Source organism: Aegilops tauschii, chromosome 6, assembly GCF_002575655.3.
Source record: "Aegilops tauschii subsp. strangulata cultivar AL8/78 chromosome 6, Aet v6.0, whole genome shotgun sequence".
Lineage (NCBI taxonomy): Eukaryota > Viridiplantae > Streptophyta > Magnoliopsida > Poales > Poaceae > Aegilops > Aegilops tauschii.
In genome coordinates, this window is record NC_053040.3 from 108,648,980 (window position 1) to 108,668,243 (window position 19,264).

At 45.8% G+C, this 19,264-nt stretch overlaps 1 protein-coding gene and 1 pseudogene across 1 annotated transcript; one reads left to right on the top strand and one right to left on the bottom strand.

Annotated features, from left to right (window-relative positions):
• Positions 1-2,767: 2,767 nt before the first annotated feature.
• Positions 2,768-2,889, bottom strand: LOC120967504 (U2 spliceosomal RNA; annotated as a pseudogene).
• A 12,236-nt stretch (positions 2,890-15,125) lies between these two features.
• LOC109760522 (uncharacterized) lies at positions 15,126-17,836 on the top strand. Its single transcript, XM_045229755.2, has 2 exons — positions 15,126-15,428; positions 16,197-17,836. Exon 2 carries the CDS (start codon positions 16,208-16,210, stop codon positions 17,561-17,563), a length of 1,356 nt encoding a protein of 451 aa, XP_045085690.1. The 5' UTR covers positions 15,126-15,428; positions 16,197-16,207; the 3' UTR covers positions 17,564-17,836.
• Positions 17,837-19,264: the final 1,428 nt, after the last annotated feature.

Here is a 19,264-nt window from a genome sequence, read left to right on the forward strand (position 1 = left end):
GTTTCCTGACCATGGACATTGGATGTCGTTGATAACGGGATCACATCATTAGGAGAATGATGTGATGGACAAGACCCAATCCTAAGCCTAGCACAAGATCGTCTAGTTCGTTTGCTAAGAGCTTTTCTAATGTCAAGTATCATTTCCTTAGACCATGAGATTGTGCAACTCCCGGATACCATAGGAATGCTTTGGGTGTACCAAACGTCACAACGTAACTGGGTGGCTATAAAGGTGCACTACGGGTATCTCCGAAAGTGTCTGTTGGGTTGGCACGAATCGAGACTGGGATTTGTCACTCCGTGTAAACGGAGAGGTATCTCTGGGCCCACTCGGTAGGACATCATCATAATGTGCACAATGTGACCAAGGAGTTGATCACGGGATGATGTGTTACGGAACGAGTAAAGAGACTTGCCGGTAACGAGATTGAACAAGGTATAGGGATACCGACGATCGAATCTCGGGCAAGTAACATACCGATAGACAAAGGGAATTGTATACGGGATTGATTGAATCCTCGACATCGTGGTTCATCCGATGAGATCATCGTGGAACATGTGGGAGCCAATATGGGTATCCAGATCCCGCTATTGGTTATTGACCGAAGAGTCGTCTCGGTCATGTCTGCGTGTCTCCCGAACCCGTAGGGTCTACACACTTAAGGTTCGGTGATGCTAGGGTTATAGAGATATTAGTATGCGGTAACCCGAAAGTTGTTCGGAGTCCCGGATGAGATCCCTGACGTCACGAGGAGTTCCGGAATGGTCCGGAGGTAAAGATTTATATATGGGAAGTCTTATTTTGGTCGCCGGAAAAGTTTCGCACTTTATCGGTATTGTACCGGGAGTGCCGAAAGGGGTCCGGGGGTCCACCAAGGGGGTCCACCAGCCCCGGGGGGGCACATGGGCTGTAGGGGGTGCGCCTTGGCCTATATGGGCCAAGGGCTCCAGCCCCAAGAGGCCCATGCGCCAAGAGATAAGGAAAAGGGGGAGTCCTAAAGGGGGAAGGCACCTCCGAGGTGCCTTGGGGGGGAAGGACTCCTCCCTGGCCGCACCCTTCCTTGGAGGAAGGGCCAAGGCTGCGCCCCCCCTCTCCCTTGGCCCTATATATAGTGGGGGAAAGGGAGGGCAGCAATACCTAAGCCCTGGCGCCTCCCTCTCCCCCCCCCCCCCCGTGACACACCTCCCTCCTCCCGCAGCGCTTGGCAAAGCCCTGTTGGAATCCCGCTACTTCCACCACCACGCCGTCGTGCTGCTGGATCTCCATCAACCTCTCCTCCCCCTTTGCTGGATCAAGAAGGAGGAGACGTCGCTGCTCTGTACGTGTGTTGAACGCGGAGGTGCCGTCCGTTCGGCGCTAGGATCATCGGTGATTTGGATCACGACGAGTACGACTCCATCAACCCCGTTCTCTTGAACGCTTCCGCTCGCGATCTACAAGGGTATGTAGATGCACTCCTTCCCTCTCGTTGCTAGTAAACTCCATAGATTGATCTTGGTGATGCGTAGAAAATTTTGAATTTCTGCTACGTTCCCCAACAGGTCCGAGTTCTGTGAATCCTCCCGAAGGGCTGTCCGAGTGACCGTCCGAGTTTTGAGGGTCCTCCCGGAGGGCTGTCCGCGACCGATGGACTGTTCGACCTCCTCCCAGAGGGCTGTCCGTGGGGCGGATGAGGGTATACATCCTCGCGGTTGGGAGGTTGTAAATCCTAGCTGCGGGGATCTGCACCGCCGATCGTCATCGACTCTACTTCCCCTGCGCTACGAGGCAGTAACGAAAAGATCAAACCGTGTATGCAGTCTCCATAGTGGTCCTGGGCTGGTGCGTAGGTCAGAATTTTTTTGTTTTGTGCTGCGTTACCCTTCACTTGGTCGCATCCCGGTCAGCCTGAGAAGCATCAGCAGCAAGTACCGGCGGTATCGGTGGGATTGGGGCCACAGGCGCAACAGGGCATGGCGGACAAGAGACCTCGCCAGAGAGAACACCCCACAGAAGAAGGCCACGCATGTGAATACGCATGAAGCCCACAAACTCAGCATAGTTGGTGCCATCAAAGATCACCGAACACCTAGGAACAGCGACATAGCCCGAAGAAGACATGACGAGGTCTTCTGTTGCTCTTTCTGTTCAGTCTCTCCTCTTTTTTTTGGAGTCAACACACGCAAGACACCCGATCTGGATCGGGCTGGAGGGCAAGCGAGGCAGCCCCGCTCAATCTGAAGCAGGGGGCGTGGGGGCGGGCGGCCTGGCCACGCTCGATCTGAAGTAGGGGCGGCCTGGCTCCGCTCGATCAGAAGCAGGGGCGGGCGAGGCAGCCCCGCTCGATCAAGAGCAAGGTCGCGGGGGCGGGCGAGGCAGCCAAGGGCTGGCGGCGCCCGGGAATAGCCGAGGGCGGCGGCAGCCTGTCGGGACGGGGGCGCCGGCGGCCAGGCGCGTGGAGGGCAACCGGATCCAGAGGCGGGGTGGCGGCGGCCGGTCGGGACGGGGGCGCCGGCGGCCAGGCGCGGGGTCGGCCGGCCGGAGGAGAAGGTGCCTGGTCCGGGCATGCTGCAGGAGCGGGCGCCGGGTCCAGTCAGCAGGAGGATCCGGGCTAGATCAAGAGGAGGATGGCAGGAATCGAGGTAAGCTAGGAGGAAGGCGCATGGAGTTGCGTCGTGCGAGAGAGCGAGGCTAACCTAGCATCTGATACCATGTTAGATAAGTGAGCAACTGCATTCACAGGAGGGCCAAAGGCCAATACATATACATGTGTATGGTAAAGTGCAAGAGATCCTTTATACAATAGGGATAAACCAAAAAGGGCAGGCACATAGTTCACATATCAGATATTAAACTAATAAAAACAGATACTACACTTGATCTTAGCTAAAAGGCCAAGAAAGGTATGCTTTAGAGCGTTACCCTCCGCCTCCTCTTATAGCTATCTTGGCCGACTGCGCTGCTTGCACGGGCGAGGTGGGACTAAACAAGTTAACAGGGAGTCATTAGAAACCTGCCTGTGCGTTTCCCTGCCGTTGCTCCTGTTTTGGACTTCTTGGCCCAACTAGAGATTAGTAGCCCAGATGCCTCAACAGCCCAACAATTATGTGGCTTAACTCATAGTAATGGCCTGATCGCCGTAGGGCATAATCTCTACTATTAAAGGGGATCGAACGTCGTAATGGTTCGACCTCCTTTCATCCCCCTCCTTCGCTCCTCCCCTCGAGAGATCCCGCACCTAAAAAATCGCTAGGAAAGAATCCACGTTCACAACCAACCAGCCTCCCACCCCCTACGATTCCCACTTTTCAGGTAAGATAAAAAGAAAAAGAAAAATAAAACGCTCCCACGATCTCTAAGGCGCCCGCTCAACACCCCCACGACCCCTCCTCTTTCACTTCCTCTCACGAACGGCCTACCTCTGCTCCGCCGCTGGTTCCCCTTCTCCATCTGCAGTCACACGCCCGCACCACACCCCTGTTTCCTCCTTCCTTCGGGCGGTCACCTTTGCTCCTCCACCTCGCGAACGGGATCGGTCGATGTGGCCAATGGAGATTGCGAGCCCCGGCAAGGCAGAGTCAACCGCCAATACACGGTCCACCGGCACCCTCCGTCGCCCTCGCACAGCGCCAGCCGCTTCCCATGTCTCGAGAGATCATGAGTGGCCAGGGAACGACGGAGTAGCGGTGGCCTGAGAAAGAGAGCACAACGATGGTCTAATTCCGCTATGTCTATCCATGTTGCGTTGTGGTAATCTCTCTCTCTCTCTCTCTGGAACACACATCACACAGATTAATGAGGAGATGAATCAGAGCATCTCAATCATGATCCGTCTCTGCCTGGTGATCAACCCCCATCTGGTCTGACGTCCCGGCCAACTGCAATCAATCATCGTCGTCTGGATCGATCTTCTTCGATTTGGCCGATAGGGATCGGGATGAACAGGCGGGATGATGTTCTTAGCATCCTGCTACAACGATGCGGATATACTCATTGATCTAGCCCCACTCGCCCCGACTGCCAGGACGCCCCCAAGTCGCGCTTCAAGCTCCAGGCACGCAATCCTCTGTTCCTCAACCTATTTTTCTTCTGCATTATTATTCACGTTTGGACACCTACATGGTCAAATTAGAACACAAGTTGGTGTCCATAAGATTGAAAGCACATGTGGCTATGTGTGTGTAAGAGTAATAATGATAGGCAAAACCACAACAGAAGTATCAACCCATATATCTGGAACATCCTCTGTGCCTGTGCGTAAAAAAATTCAGAGTCCCAAAAGCTGATGCCAGGGCAAGACCGCTCGTCTCGGCTTCGCAGAATCGCAGCCGAGGGCGACGGTGACGGCCGCCAGCTGCTCGTGGAGCTAGCAGAGGGCGCGGCTGGGGCACGTGGTCGATGCTTGAGACATCTGCGGAGCGGCGTGGGCACGAGTGCAGGGCAGCAGTAGCCAGGGTGGCAGGAGAGGACCCAGGACACGTTGTGTTCATGTAGTTTTCCTCTTTGTATCCTCTAGCTCTGACTACGGTTTCCTCTTGCATCTTGTAGCTCTAAGAATGACTTGTGCAGATAAAGATGAAAAATCTAGGGGAAGATTTTGGTGAGGAAGAAGAACAAGGTAATTTATTTCTGGTCAGCAAAACAAGTTTGTTCCTACACTTTGATGTTATGATCAGTGCTTATTCACTAACAATGGAAGTACTGATGGGTATAGCATGGTCTGACCAAGAGAAAGAATACTTTTCTACAAGTTATTTTATTAATGATAATGATAAAATATCATCATGGAATATTAATATAAGATCATAGTACGTACACTCTTTGCTTGATATATGTATATTACATTCTCTATGTATATGCTCATGCCATCAAAAGTCTTTATTTCCTAGAGATAAAACAGCTAGCTACATTATCACACATTTTATATGTTCGTTTAGTCTAATGATTCTAATATTTGTTTAGTAATCTTTTGCAGATTTTGAGGTTGCTCCATTCCATATTGTTGAGCTTCGTAAAAATGGAGAGGGGACTTGTTGCGGATTCATCATCTATGATCTCACGTGTCAAATTTCTCATTCCATTTTTTTTCAAACATATTGAATGAGTTTGACTCTTAGTACTCTTACATAAGTGCCAACATTCATAATGTAGTTATACATGAGTTTATCATTATAATTTAAATACGGTTTTCTAATCTTTCACAAGTGCAACAAAACAGATATGATATGCTACTGAGCTTTCATGTTAGACTGTCAATGCTACTTATTGTAGATATGTTGCTACGCTCTTAAGCTTTCATATTAGGATTTTAACATTCCTTAAGTACTTCCCTTTACTCCTAGCCTTCAAGGTATGATGATCAGGGTCAGGTTTCACTAATTAACTGATGGATTTGTGCAAATATTTTGGGATCAACTGAAAAGAAAATTCAACTTCTTGATTTCCCAATTTAGCGAACCAGATCAAAGAGTTGTGTAGCCATTAGATGGACAGCTTCACACTGGCGTAAGTATTCATGACGCTGTAATATAAGGCTTCTTTACCTTCTACCTATATTTGCTACTGTAAAGGAGAAACCATCTATCTTGGTGTGTCATTGTTTTTTTTAAGGGAAGGTGTGTTATTGTTATATTTTGTAAATTGTAACCAAGCATATGAAAGATTTGGTATATCGTTCTGTTGGTAAAAAGTCATTATTCATGTTTCAAGGGGATGACATATACCTTTAAGCAAAACATGAAGCAGACTTTTGCTTTAGGTACTCCCTCCATGAAATATAATGCCCCTGACTTTGCTTGTGCGACTTTGGTCATTTCTATATACAAAAGTACATGCATTGGACATGTATAAATTGTATTGTCTTATTTTTCTTGCAAAACAATTTTATTTCATATATGTTTATACTAATTTTGTAGACATACAATAAGTGATAATAATTATTAAGTTGTGAGATGAAAATCAGATAAGTAGTATTAGAAAGGAGGGAGTACTATTTATTGGCGTCATTTAATATCTAAATATTTTGTTTCAAATAAAGTGCCAAATTTAGTCATTAATTTTTCTTTCCTGTGGCATGCACGTGCCTCTAATCTTTATGGTTTTGGCTGATGTACCTAGACTGTACATGGAATCCTAATGATCTTCACTGCCAATTGCACCAGGTGACAGATTGCTTCACTAAAGCTTTTGTCTGCGACGCAATTAAAATGGTGTGACACGGACAAGGAAACGAATTGTAAAAGTAATAGAGTTGACACTTAAGTTTCGGATTCAATTTTAGTCTTTGAAAGTCATCATAAAAAACTTATTCATAAAACTTAGCGATCATAGAACTTCTATGATACGCCTAAATAAATAATGTATTTGCTATACCCAAACCGATCAGATTATCTTATACTCCAAAGTAAGCACATCAAACATTGAATAGTGCAATGATTTGATTGGTTACATCATTATTTTTTGATATCTCCCGTGGCAACACACGGGCATTCGACTAGTAAGTACTAGTAGTTCTAAAAAAGTTGTCAAGTACTAGTAAACAAATTAATAGTGGTTAATTAACTTTTTTTTTTGCGAGAGTGGTTAATTAAATATTGCTACCGCTCAAAAAAAGTTAATTAACTATTGCTGGCTCCTGCAACTCATCCAAGAATTTATATCTGACTAGCAACATTTCCTCAATTAGTTTATTTAATTAAATGATAGTATAGTAAAAGCAAGTTTTTGTCATTTGGGTGTGCACGGATTTAACCTCAATAACTCGATGAACCTGTGAAAGCTATTGAAACGACATCCAAACTACCCCAATTAGCATTGCTCGCGGAGAAGTCTCTGCATTGTTCCTGTCAGTTAACTGTGCCGTATTACAAGATTACAGACTGCCAGCCGCTTCCTGAATTTATTCTTAGTCAGAACAGAGTTAGCAGAGATACTTTCTTTCTCCTCCTTGATCCAAACCGAACCACTATATGCTGATGAATGCCTATGTTGCCATCAACTGGGAAGAAATTAAAATGCAGCCCGCGTGAACACCATGATCGACACATATTACTGCCGTGAGAAGAACAGATCGGCCTAAGGCATGCATCACCATGGCAGTTGGTTACCTTGTTCGGGTTGGCTGTACCAGCACTCCAGGAGACAGTGCCGTTCATGAGGGTCTGCCCAGTTCCGGCGTTACACGATCACATGCACGGCAGGGCAGCTCACATGCATAGACACACTGATCTAGAGGAACTCGAGATGAGTCCAACCTCCCCCGCATGCCTATTCTCCCCACATAGTGCCAGCTCCATCGATCGCTTGCTCGCACAAGCAAGGACTCGACTCCTCCCTCCGTCTATATAAGCAGTGGTATGGGTGCACTCTTCTTCCCAGAACCACACCGATCGAGCCAAGAAGTTTGCAGTGCGCGAGGGAGTGAGAGAATGGCGGGTGGCAAAGCCGCTCTCCTGGTGGCCCTGCTCTTCCTGAGCCTGGCCTTGGAGACCCAGCAGGCGGACAGCGGCGGGTACGACCCCGCCCCGACGCCGCTCACCACGTCCCACAGGAAGCGGCGTCCGTCTCCGCTGCGCCCTCGCCCTCGCCCTCTTCCCCGCCCACCTACACCTCCCACGCCAACGCCGCCCCCGTACACTCCGTCCCCTCCTGAGCCCACTCCGCCCCCATACATTCCGTCCCCTCCTGAACCCACGCCACCCCCATACGCCCCGGCCCCGATGCCATCTCCCTTCCTCGAGCACGGCGCGGAAGCCGACTCCGCTGGCGTACAGGCCGCCGCCGACGCCATCGACGCCGCCGGCCTACAAGCCCAATGTCTAGGGCTGTGACTGTGAGTCCCTGCCAACGCATGCAGGGCCATTATTCTCATTGGAGATTAAGTAATATGTAGTCTGAATAATAATTCAGGTTGCTTGGTTACCCGCTGCTGATTTGTGTTCGTCCAGAGTTAGCGTGCTATCATGCACGTGGGTCTTTGTCGAAAAAATCATGCATGTGGGTTTTGCTACCGTTGTGGTGTTACTGTAAAACGTAGCATTGTCTACTGAATCTGTCGTGTGTCCTCCGCTGTTTAACTTCAACACGAGCATGAGTTCTTTCGCTGATGAGATGTGATATGTTTGCATGTCAAAACAGTAAATACTATGGCAACCAAGCTTGTTCTGCACAATGCCCATGCCACGCTTGAACAAATACTTACGATCAAGCCCTTCAGCTGCGCGCATAAGCCGGCAACGTACGTTGCGCATGCCAAACCGTCCGATGAACGCTTATCCTTTTTTTTTTATCTCATCCGCCAAATTTGCATGAATTTACATGAATATTTTTATCTCACCCCTGTGAATTTTATTAACTAATAATTTTTGCATGGGAGCTAGCGTACGTGAAGCATGTTTCACTGCGCCCGTTTCATTTCAAAATGAATGTTTGTTTTTTCACAAGCTAGCGACCTAAATCATGCCCCGTTCTAGCACCAAAATGAGAGAAACACTCAACAGAAAGAGAGCAGAGAAACCCACCTTTGTCTAGCAGGGTGTTTATATTACTGTATAATTATAAAGATTCCATTACGTGCACGATCGACTTCAAAAAGTCATTCGGTGTTTTGAAAACGGTTGAAGATAAGGTTAATGGATTGGAGGAGAGAGCCAAGTGAGGGAAGATAAGGTTATTAGTCAGTTGAACAACCTCTCCTTTCGGCTGGACATGGTAATGTGTGTCACCTCATTTGCAGGACTACTCGGTGGGTGTTACTCGTTTTGTTCAGAGCTCACCTAAACCTTGATCGTTTTGGTATGCATGAAACCAATCGGGTATGGAGCACTGAAACAGATTGTGCTTTTTTGAAAACGGTTGAAGCCCTCATTGCGTAAGTGAGAAGATTGGAATCAATTTCGCACAGGAAATATTTCAGTGCTTTTAAGTATACATAGAAGGGAATGCGTATGAACATGCACATATGGGTGCTTGAGCTGTCCACAGCCCCTCGTTTACTTGAAGATCCCTAAAATATAAAGTTGGTGTGAAATTTTACCTTTCTGAAATCGGAGACATATTGAAACAAACAAAACGAAGGAAGTGAAATAAATGATGAAATTATTAAAATGTACTCCCTCCGTAAACTAATATAAGAGCATTTAGATTACTAGTTTAGTGATCCAAATGCTCTTATATTAGTTTACAGAGGGAGTACATTATAAGTGACATTACTGCAATTGTACGCCGACTAAATAAGTAAGATTGTTCCTAAAAAATGTAAAATTAAACAATGAAATAACCGAGGCTCAGATATGATTGAAACAATGAGATCTAAACTAACAGCGCTTCTCAAAACGTTCTAAATTGTTTACCTTGGCCTGGAGGACATTAAGGGCTAGTTCTTTTGGGTAGCTTAAAAAATAAGCTACCTCTCTCCTCAAGTTTGTTGAGACTTCTAAATTAGTTATCTCATAATTAGTTTAGAAGCTCCAATGATAAGAGAAACAGCTTATAGGATAAGGTAGGGAGGAGACACCTTTTTTTAAGTTGTCAAAAGAACTGGCCTTAACCAGTTCCGGTCGGCCTTCGCTTGGGAGATGTAGTTGAATGTGCACTTTTTTGTATTTTCTTTCTCATGTAGTAAATAGCTGCCTGTACCCTTCCGTTTTTTCTACCTCAGTGAAAACAGATGTATTTGAGATTGTTCTTGTGTCTAAGGTCTTGTTGACAGGACTGGATTGTTTTTTTGAAAGAAAAAAAATTGAGGACCTGATTGCTTTTTGAGCCCGCTTATGTGTGGTCCCAACTAGTCAGAAAGCGTTTAAAAGAGCCAAATCGGACACTTTTCAGACATGGTAGTTTTTAGTCAAGGATTAACGAGAAAATGGTAGTCTTCCGCACAAATTTGTAAAGTGGTAGTTTGTAGGCACGGTTTCACGAATTATGGTAGTTTTTTGTTAAATACTCTCACAAAAGCTAACACAACTTGATTCATATTTGTTTGTACTATATATCAATTTACAACAACCGCTTTACCCGCAAAAGCTAGCAGAAATCTTCATGCATATTTGAACGGTTGATACTGCTCCGCTACCTTGCGGAGCCGTTAACAAATGTGAGTTAGTGATTTGGGGAATTTTTGGAGCAAGGTCCATGTATATGACCTAGGTACGGGATTACACACACAAGAGATTTACCCAGTTCTGGGACCGTATTCGAGAGGTAGTACCCTACTCATCCTCAGTGTTTGATCAAGGCTCGTAGGGAGAAACAATTGATTCTCCCCTCACCTTGCCTTATACTCCCTTCGTCCCATAATATAAGAGCGTTTTTTATACTAGTGTAGTGTTAAAAACGCTTTTATATTATGGGACAGAGCGAGTAGTATATGGTTGACCAGGCTGGAAAGCACAACGGTTGAGTCGGCCAGGTGGCCAGCTAGCCAAAAAAAAAAGAAAAAGAAGAAGAAGCAATTATTACCCTAGGTTTACTGCCATGTAAATAATGCTCAGTTTTTTTTTGAACGAGTAAATAGTGCTAGCTTGATGGCACTGTTTGAAACGCCAACTTTTAGATCCATCCAGTCGCGGAGTGGTGGATTTCGCCGCGGCGACTATTTCTCACTTTAAGCGAGTGCTGCTTCTTGTCTCGTTGAAGCAAATCCCGCCGCACTGTAGCTATTGGGCCAGCTTGTTAGCACGCTTTTAGAAGCTTTAAGTGAATGCTGAAAGTAACTAGTTGACGAGCGCTCCTTCGGGTACCTTCCAATGATCACTTGGGGTGAATTGAGAGCGCGTCACTTACATGCTTTCAGCTGCTGCCATGTGTCGCACTCTGGGCGCTCCTTTCAAATTTTTTATTTATTTTTGCGCACGCGTTTTTGGTTTTTTAGACAGTTTTTTCCGGGTTTTTTGACCTTTTGGTTTTCCACCGGTCTTTCTTACCTTTCCGCACGCGTTTTTTCTTCCATGAGAGGCATGGTTTTGCTCCCGCGAGAGGCACGGACGTGACTCTCGAAAATAGAAAAAAACATGTTTTCTCTTTTTTTTTCTGCGAGAGGAGCGGCCGTGCCTCTCAGAAATAAAAAAAACGTGTTTCCTTTTTTCTTCTTCCGTGAGAGGCACGGTTTTGCTTCCGCGAGAAGCGAAAAAACGCGTTTTCTCTTCTTTTTTCCGTGAGAGGCACGGATTTGCTTATGCGCAAAAAACGTGGCTCCCAAACCTTGGTTCGGTTTTTTCTTCTTTTTCGTCTGTTTTTTTGTGAAAAAAAGCTAGTGAAAACCTAACAACATGGGACCTAATTTTGAAGATCTCGACGCGAGGAATCCAATTGTGAAAACGATTCGAGATTTGGACGCACGATTTAAGAGATAAAATATTTTAAATAAATGGATCTACGAAAAAAAAAGGAAAACTCAAAGATTGCGACAAGTGGCGCACATGCATCCTGCCACTTATCTCAACCCGAGGAGGTGGGAGTGATCTTTAGAAGAAGTACTCATCAATCAGTGATTTTGACGAGTGCTGCTTCTTGTCTTGTTGAAGCGAATTCCCCTGCACTGTAGCTATTGGGCCACGCTTTAGTGCGCTTTTAAAAGAAAGCGAGAAGAAAAAGGTAGAGAATCAGGATTCAAACATGGGAATCCATGCTGTTGCGCGACTCTGCTAGCCACTATGCCAACATCAACTTCTTGTCCTACTTGAGGTTAAAAGAGTCAGTTTTACATTGGTTTATTCTTATATTTTTCTTCTTCTTTGATTTTTTGGTTTCATTTTCTACTATCCATTTTTTGTTTTTTCTTATGTTTGTTTTTGTTTTCACGCTACATTCCGTATATGTCAAAAACATTTTTCTAATAAGTGATCAACATTTTTTGTATACACGTTCAACATTATCCGAACACTTATTGTAAATTTTCAAATACTTGTTCAACATTTTAATACTTACTCAACATTTTTTACATACATGTTCAACATTTTAATAGTTACTCAACATTTATTAAATACATTTTCAACAATTTTCAAATACTCGTTCAACACTTTTTAATACTTATTTAATATTTCTAAATACTCATTCAACATTTTTCAAATACTATTTCAACAATTTTTAATACTTATTTAACATTTTTAATGCTTGTTCAACATTTTTTATACTTATCAACATTTTAAAATATTTGTTCAATATTTTTCAAATACTTGTTCAACATTTTTTTATACTTATTCAACATTTTTCAAATACTTGTTCAAATTTTTTGAAGAGTTTTTGTGTATATATATATATATATATAATATTTTAAATTGAAGAGATTTTGTATATATAAAATATTTTAAATTCTAAAGAAAATAGAAAATTACATAAAAAACAAGAACAGAAAACAGAAAACAGAAAAAAAAACAGGCCGCAGCCTCCCGCGCGGCTGGGCCGGCCCATCTGGGGCTCCCCCGACGCGAGGCTTCGCCCTGCGCTCGCTTAAAGTGAGAAATAGGGGTATTTGATAATATTGAAAAAGTATTTGAAAAATGATGAATAAGTATTAAAAAAATTGAGAAAGTATTTGAAAAATGTGGTACAAGTATTTAAAAATATTGAATAAATATTAAAATGTTGAACAAGTATTTGGGAAAATTGTTGAATAAACGTCCAGACAATATTGAACGTGTATACAAAAATTATTGATCACTTATTAATTTTTTTTGATACATACGAAAATGTAGAGTGGAAATGAAACAAACATAAGGAAAAAAAAGAAAACAAAAAATGGACAAGATAAACAAAACCAAACAAAAAATGAAGAGGAAACAAAATGCAAGAAAAACAAAGAAACAAAAAGAAGAAGAAAATGGAGAAGAAAAAATAACAGAAACAAAAGAAAAACAGAAAAGAAAAAAAACGGATCGAATAGACTCAAGTAGGAGGCGCCCTACAACTTACCACGAGAGGGATCCTAGGCGGAGTGGCTAGCAGTACCCGATCGCAGCTTGGAGACCAGGGATGGAACCCTGGTTATCTCATTTCCTCTCCTATATTTTCAATCCGTACGTGCGCGCCAGTGGGTCGGCCCAATACGATGCAGGTGGAGGAAAAACTTCAGCGAGAGTTCCCCTCTCGCCTCGCTTAAAGCGACAAATAGTCACCGCAGACAAGGACCCCCGACGTTCTTGCTTATAGCTGCTTCAGACCACTAATACACCATGCCCAAGTCTTGGTCCTCTGCGTTGGCAGGCGGCCGCTCTGGATCTTGGCGTCGCCGCTGTCACTCTTTGGGGCCCTCGAGCTCCACGATTGCCGGCTCCTCCGTCAAGGAGAAGATCCTCATCTCCCTTGGCAACGACGAGGACAAAGCGCTCCCGCAGGAGACGCCGTAGTAGTGACGCTTGTATGCGAAGGTGAAGGTGAAGTACGTCTGTTAGATGGAGATCATGATGGGCTCCTATACTGTGGTCCGCCGCCGTGCAGCCACACTACCACGTGAAGCAGGAGCCAGCGTTGCCGCTTCTCCGTCGTGTGAAGGCGGAGCCGTAGTCCCCGTAGTGCAACTGCGGCATCCAAATCGGATGCCACATGAAGGACGAGCCACCGTCGATGCCACACAACCGCTATGGACGCATTGACCAGTCGACAAGCACGGCTAGGACGTGACGGAGGAGGTGTCACCGACAATCGCAAGGTTGCGTGGGCACATTCTCCACTACCTCGGTGGACGCGGCGGCGCCGATTCATCATTGTCGTGGAGCATCATCAAGGCGGAAGATAGGGTGGCGAGGCAGGCGGCACGGCCAGAGGCAATGCGGCGCGCCGCTCGACCTTCTCCAAGTCCGACAAGGCACCGGCCTTGGTCCGCACTGTCCCCGACCTCGCGGTAGGTCTGGGCACTGGATCGATTGCTCACCACCATGAATATGGTTGTCGTGTCACCGTCGCCTCGTCATGGAGCTCGCCAAGATAGAAGTTGTCGCTCAGCGAAATCTCCGCCGGCGTCGGCAAGGGCAAGGCCTCCAGGTGCAGCCCGACCTGGGTCAGCATTGGCCTAGGCGGCCCTCCACACGACGAGTAGCACGCAACGACCAGGCAGGACTACCGCACCCCCACGCCCTTCCGCCGTTGGAGGGACCACTCCGATGACGACGACGACACAAACACCGATGGAGGTGCGGCCAACCAGCAAGGTCACACGAGGTCACTGTCCGCTACAAGCTAGTGTGTGTTTTTAGTCGAACAACCGTTTTATGTAAATTATGTCCGAACTTAAGTGAATATCATCCAATTTTTTCAAATCCGCTTTGAGATGTATGCGGGCATGGTTGGATGACAGGCTCCGATATCACTATCCGCGGTCGCATCCGAGGTTTTTCCTAAATCAGACACCGTATTTGTCGTCGGACGGCTTATAAATGTCCTAAACAAGTTACTATGTGCTATCCAGTTGCTTGCTCTTTTTTCTTCGAGGGTAAAGCCGTGTATTAATTACCTATTACAATACTTAGGGCATATCTGGATGTGCTTTGGCAAAATTAAAATATATATGGCATTTACCCACTTGTCCCACCACTCAGCTCTCCTCCTCGTCTACTTTTTTGTTTGGGTTTTGAACGTTTATGCCACTAGTTGTGTCTCACTAGTCAATTTTGCCATTAAAAATTACAATTAAAAATTACAACTGCTCAAAAATGCCGTCGTTCTAAGATGCTTGCTTAAAAATGCCATTATATATCTTAAAAATGATATCATTCCATTAGATATTTGCTTAAAAATGCCATTAGACATCACTATTATTAGGTCAAACTCGTTGACCATGTTATATAATGAAATTACCCCTGTACCCCATGTCAGCTCTCTTTATTTCTATCTCGTAATGATAAGTGTGGACCCCACTTGTTAGGAGTAAGCAAGCGAATAATTTTAGAGAAAAATAAAAACGATGTTGGGATCAAGTGAGACTCACAGTTTATTGTAATGAGACCGAGGAAGAGGTGACATGTTGGTCTATAGGAATTTTGATCATTATAACATGACAAACAAGATTTAAGCTGATAGTAATTGTGTCTAGTGGCATTTTGAGCATGCGCCTAGCAATAATTTTTTATAACGGTTGAAATTCCCAATGACAAAACTAAGTAGTGAGAGCATAAATGATAAAAACTTCTGATTAGGGATCCTCCTCGTTTACCCCTCCCCGATTCTATCACTCCCGGTTCAATTCCATTCCCCGAAATCCCTAGGCCCCCTCGGCCCCCACCTCCGCCCCCTCACCCTAGCGCCGCGAGCGTGCCAGGCGGACACGGCGAACAAGGCGGCGCCGCGGCGGGGTGCTCGCGGTCAGCGTGCGACCTTCCTGTAGCGAGTAAAGGCGGCCGGTGTGCGAGCGGCGACCAAAAGGCGGGCGCAAAGTCGCGGCTCCACGGCACCTACCTTTGCGGCCAACGCGATCTCGGCCGCGGGACCGACGAACATTCCGCGGGAGGGCCTAGGTACGCTTCCTGAAGCGACTGACTGCGTTAGCAAAATCTGATAGGTTACGGATGATGGGTAATATTTTTGTTTGTGATAGCAAAATCTGATGGATTCTAGTAGATTTTGTTTTCCGGCTGTGTGCTGCTTATAGTCGTATTGTGGGGAATTTCAGATCGATTATTTACTGCTGTTTGTGCTGTCGAGAGAAGATGCTGGCTAATTCTGTCTTCAGAATCTGACTCTGCGTGCGCTTGTGCTTCTTTTGTCTCGCAGCCTTCAACCGTTTGCTGTCCTAGCTATAGTGCGGCATAAAATCCAACAACCGTTTGGATAATTTTTTTGTTTGTGATAGCAAAATCTAATGGATTCTATGGATTCTAGATTTTTTCCCCGTTATGTTCTGCTCATAGTCGTATGTGGGCAAAATTAGATTGAATGTTTACTGGTGACAAGATGTTGGCTGGCAGGCTGACTGTTGTCAAAATCTGACCGTGCATGTGCTTGTGCTGGTGTGCTTCTTTTGGCTCAACGGTGGTGCTCTTATGCAACTTCGGATAGGGTATGACAAACTTGTCAATTTTCAGATCATCTCTAACTCTGTCAAAGTGCCTTGACTTAACAGTAGCGTTGTACATGGCAAAATTAGAAGAAAAACAAATGACGGGTGGCATTTTCATAAATAGCACTAAAGCAATGCCATTGAGCAAGTTTGAGTTGTGACTAGTAGCATTGTTATAATAATTCTACTAATCAGAACTCAGCTGATAAGTCTTGTTCCTTCTCAGGGGGAATCGGGATGACAACTGTTGGAGCAAGCGCAACCACTAACTCAAGTACGAGTGGGCGTGGCACTCCACAAGCCTATGTCCTTTTCTGGGAGTCGCTGAATGCTGATTTGCTGAAGCTGATTGCTGACCGGGTACTCTCTAGCGACCTGCTGCACTATGTCTGGTTCCGCGCGGTGTGCAAGAAGTGGCGTGCCGCCACTCATTGCCCGCTTGGCCGTGGTGTGGTTGACCCGCGCTTTCACCCACGGCAATGGACGATGTTTCCGGAGGGCAATGGGCTTCACCCCGGTCATCCTGCATTGGGTGGCTACATCCGCTTCCTCAATATCCACACCGGCGTCTTCATCCTTGTGCACCTCCCGTGCTTCGAGGACCATTCAGTGCTCGATTGCCCTGATGGCCTCCTTCTCTTGCAGCGCAAGAAGGACGCTGCTATCTGCCTCCTGCACCCCTTCACCGGTGATGTTGCCGAGTTTCCTCCCCTTGCTTCCCTCTGCTTGTACATGAGTAAGTTTGGGATCTTTCTGAATGGCCCTTATGATCTTCTACTTCGGATGGTCCACACGGCTGTCTCCGTCCATGTGGGTGGCAGTGTTACCATCATGGTCGCTCTCAGCCACGCCGAGCGCATGGCATACGTATCCACCGGTGACAAGCACTGGACTCACACGAGCTGGATGATGAGTGGCATGAGGACAGCACTACCATTCCTTGGCAGCCTCTACATGGTGAGGAGCTCGAAAAACAAACCCTCACAAATCATGCGCGTCGATCCACCAGATAGCTCCAGTTCCTCCTCGTGGCCATCTACACCGCCACAAATGATCGCCACATGTCCAGCTAATCTGATGGCTAAGCCTTATCTGGTGGAGTGCAATTCTGAACTTCTTCTGGTTGGCTATACCGACAGAAAGTCCCAGCTTGTGGTTATTCGGCTTGCTGACCTCCTGCTTGGAGTACTTGCCACGCCATTGACAAGCATCGGTGACCACGCCCTCTTCATTGGCACTTGGAGCATGGCCGTCAACTCCACCAACCTACCATCCGTTCAGGGGAACTCCATCACTGTCCTCATCCCACGTAAGAGTGGCCGACTGCGGCAATATGATCTGTGCAGAGGTACCTGGTCGCTACTATGTGATGGATACTTCCTCAGTGCTAACGGCCCCATACCGAGGCCATACAGTCTTGTCCACCACATTGTCAGTTGTTGCCAACGTCTTTACTGGTTCAGTGGTCACATTTGGACCCGCTACCATCGTTCTCAATCTCGTTGGAATATAGTCGCTTTAGGACATAGAAATGTTTGCATAGTCTGCAGTGATCAGTTGAAGGCTATTCATCTTTCCAATATCTACGTCTGAACGTCTCTGCTTTGCAGGTTATCACACGGCTTCATGTGGCACGGACACTATGGCCACAGAAGGTTTGAGATGTATTTGGCTGTGTGTTTGCCTCTACAGTGTGTCTACTTTTGTTAAGACATTTCAGTCTAACTCGGATGAATTCAGAAATATTCTCCCTTTGAACTGCTTGAGCCTTTTATCATTCTGTCATTCAACTGGGAAACACTGCTTTTTTCTGTAGCTTCTGCCTGTGACTTACAACTTGAAGTACTTTGAACATTGACTCTTGAATCTTGGTGACGCTGAATTCCATATTTCTCACGCCAGGTGCTCTAAATTGCGAATGTAGAGTTGCGTTTACCATGTTCCAGGCTCAAGCTATTCAGGGCCAACTTAGACTGCTATGTTACACTCTGTTTTCTTCATTTTGGCAATAGTAGGGCGTAGAATGACCCAGAGCTTCATTAATTATACAAAGTTATAATACAGCTCACAACAGGGACCGAAAATAAATGAAACTACAACTTTGTCCTCGAGATTTTTAGTAAGGACCCTAGACAGTAAAGATTGCATTTGGGTCCTTTGCCTTTCACGAAGCTTTATACAAGTACCGATCTCGCCTTTGTCAGCGTCTTTGTCTCTGCTGCAAAGACTATCTAGTTTATTTTGCTGTGCTTTATCAGGGTGAACCGTGATGTTTGCGGCGCCCTGCTCCTTGCTCTTTTGTTTTCCCCCTTGGGTGCTGTCTCCTTGGGGGGTTGCTCTCTTCTGCTTGCCCGGTTGAAACAATCATGAACTAGGGTATGAAGTTGTTACCTGTTCGTAATAAAATTGATTGCCAACGTGTGGAGGCTTGCATGATAATTATCAAAGTGGGGATGAGCTATCACTTATCATAACTCTTTTATCCCTACTCGTTCCTATAACCAATGATGAACTCAATACTTTGTTCATATCCGTATCTCATAAATATCAACTTGACCTTGTTCATTACAAGCTACGGTACTTGCTCAGGGACGAGCAAGACTTAAGCTCCAGTTCCTTCTCGTTGATTATTTTTTGTAAGATTAAACTATAATCTGTACTTAAGGAAAATCTCCCCTTGCCCGACGGACGAGCGGTTGCGCCCGCACGGACGCCTGTGTCCATCGCAACCGTCGCATCACCCTGGAACCGATGTCTCCTCTGGATCGTCGTGCCTCTTCAGGAGATATATATAAGCCCCCTGTAACCATCGACAGAAGACAGAGATTACACTTTTCTCAAACACGTTATCACGCATGTAGACAACCAGCGAGAGCAAAAAGTAAGAGAAAAAGAGAGGGAGCACCTTGCCGCCGTTTTCTACGGGGACAATCCGATGAAAGAGGAATTATGCCTTGTGGACAGTTGTACCACAAACTCCATACTGAGGGAGATGAAATATTTCCAAACTCTGAAAAAGATGAATGGAGATACTCTAACTATCGCTGGACGTGATACAATGATTGTTGGTACTGGACGTGCCATATTCACCCTCCCAAGCGGTACACAAGTGATGATTGAGGATGCTTTATTGTATCCCGACTCATCACATACCCTGATTAGTTATCGAGATATCCGTAAGAATGGTTTTCACATTGAAACCCATGAAGACAACAAAGAGGAGTATCTACTCTTTACTAAAGATCACGGATATGGCAAAAAGGTACATGAGAAAATTCCTTCTCTATCGTCTAG

Excerpts from the sequence above, each read along its gene's own strand:
- LOC109760522 (XM_045229755.2), top strand. The coding sequence starts at position 16,208 with ATGACAACTGTTGGAGCAAGCGCAACCACTAACTCAAGTACGAGTGGG.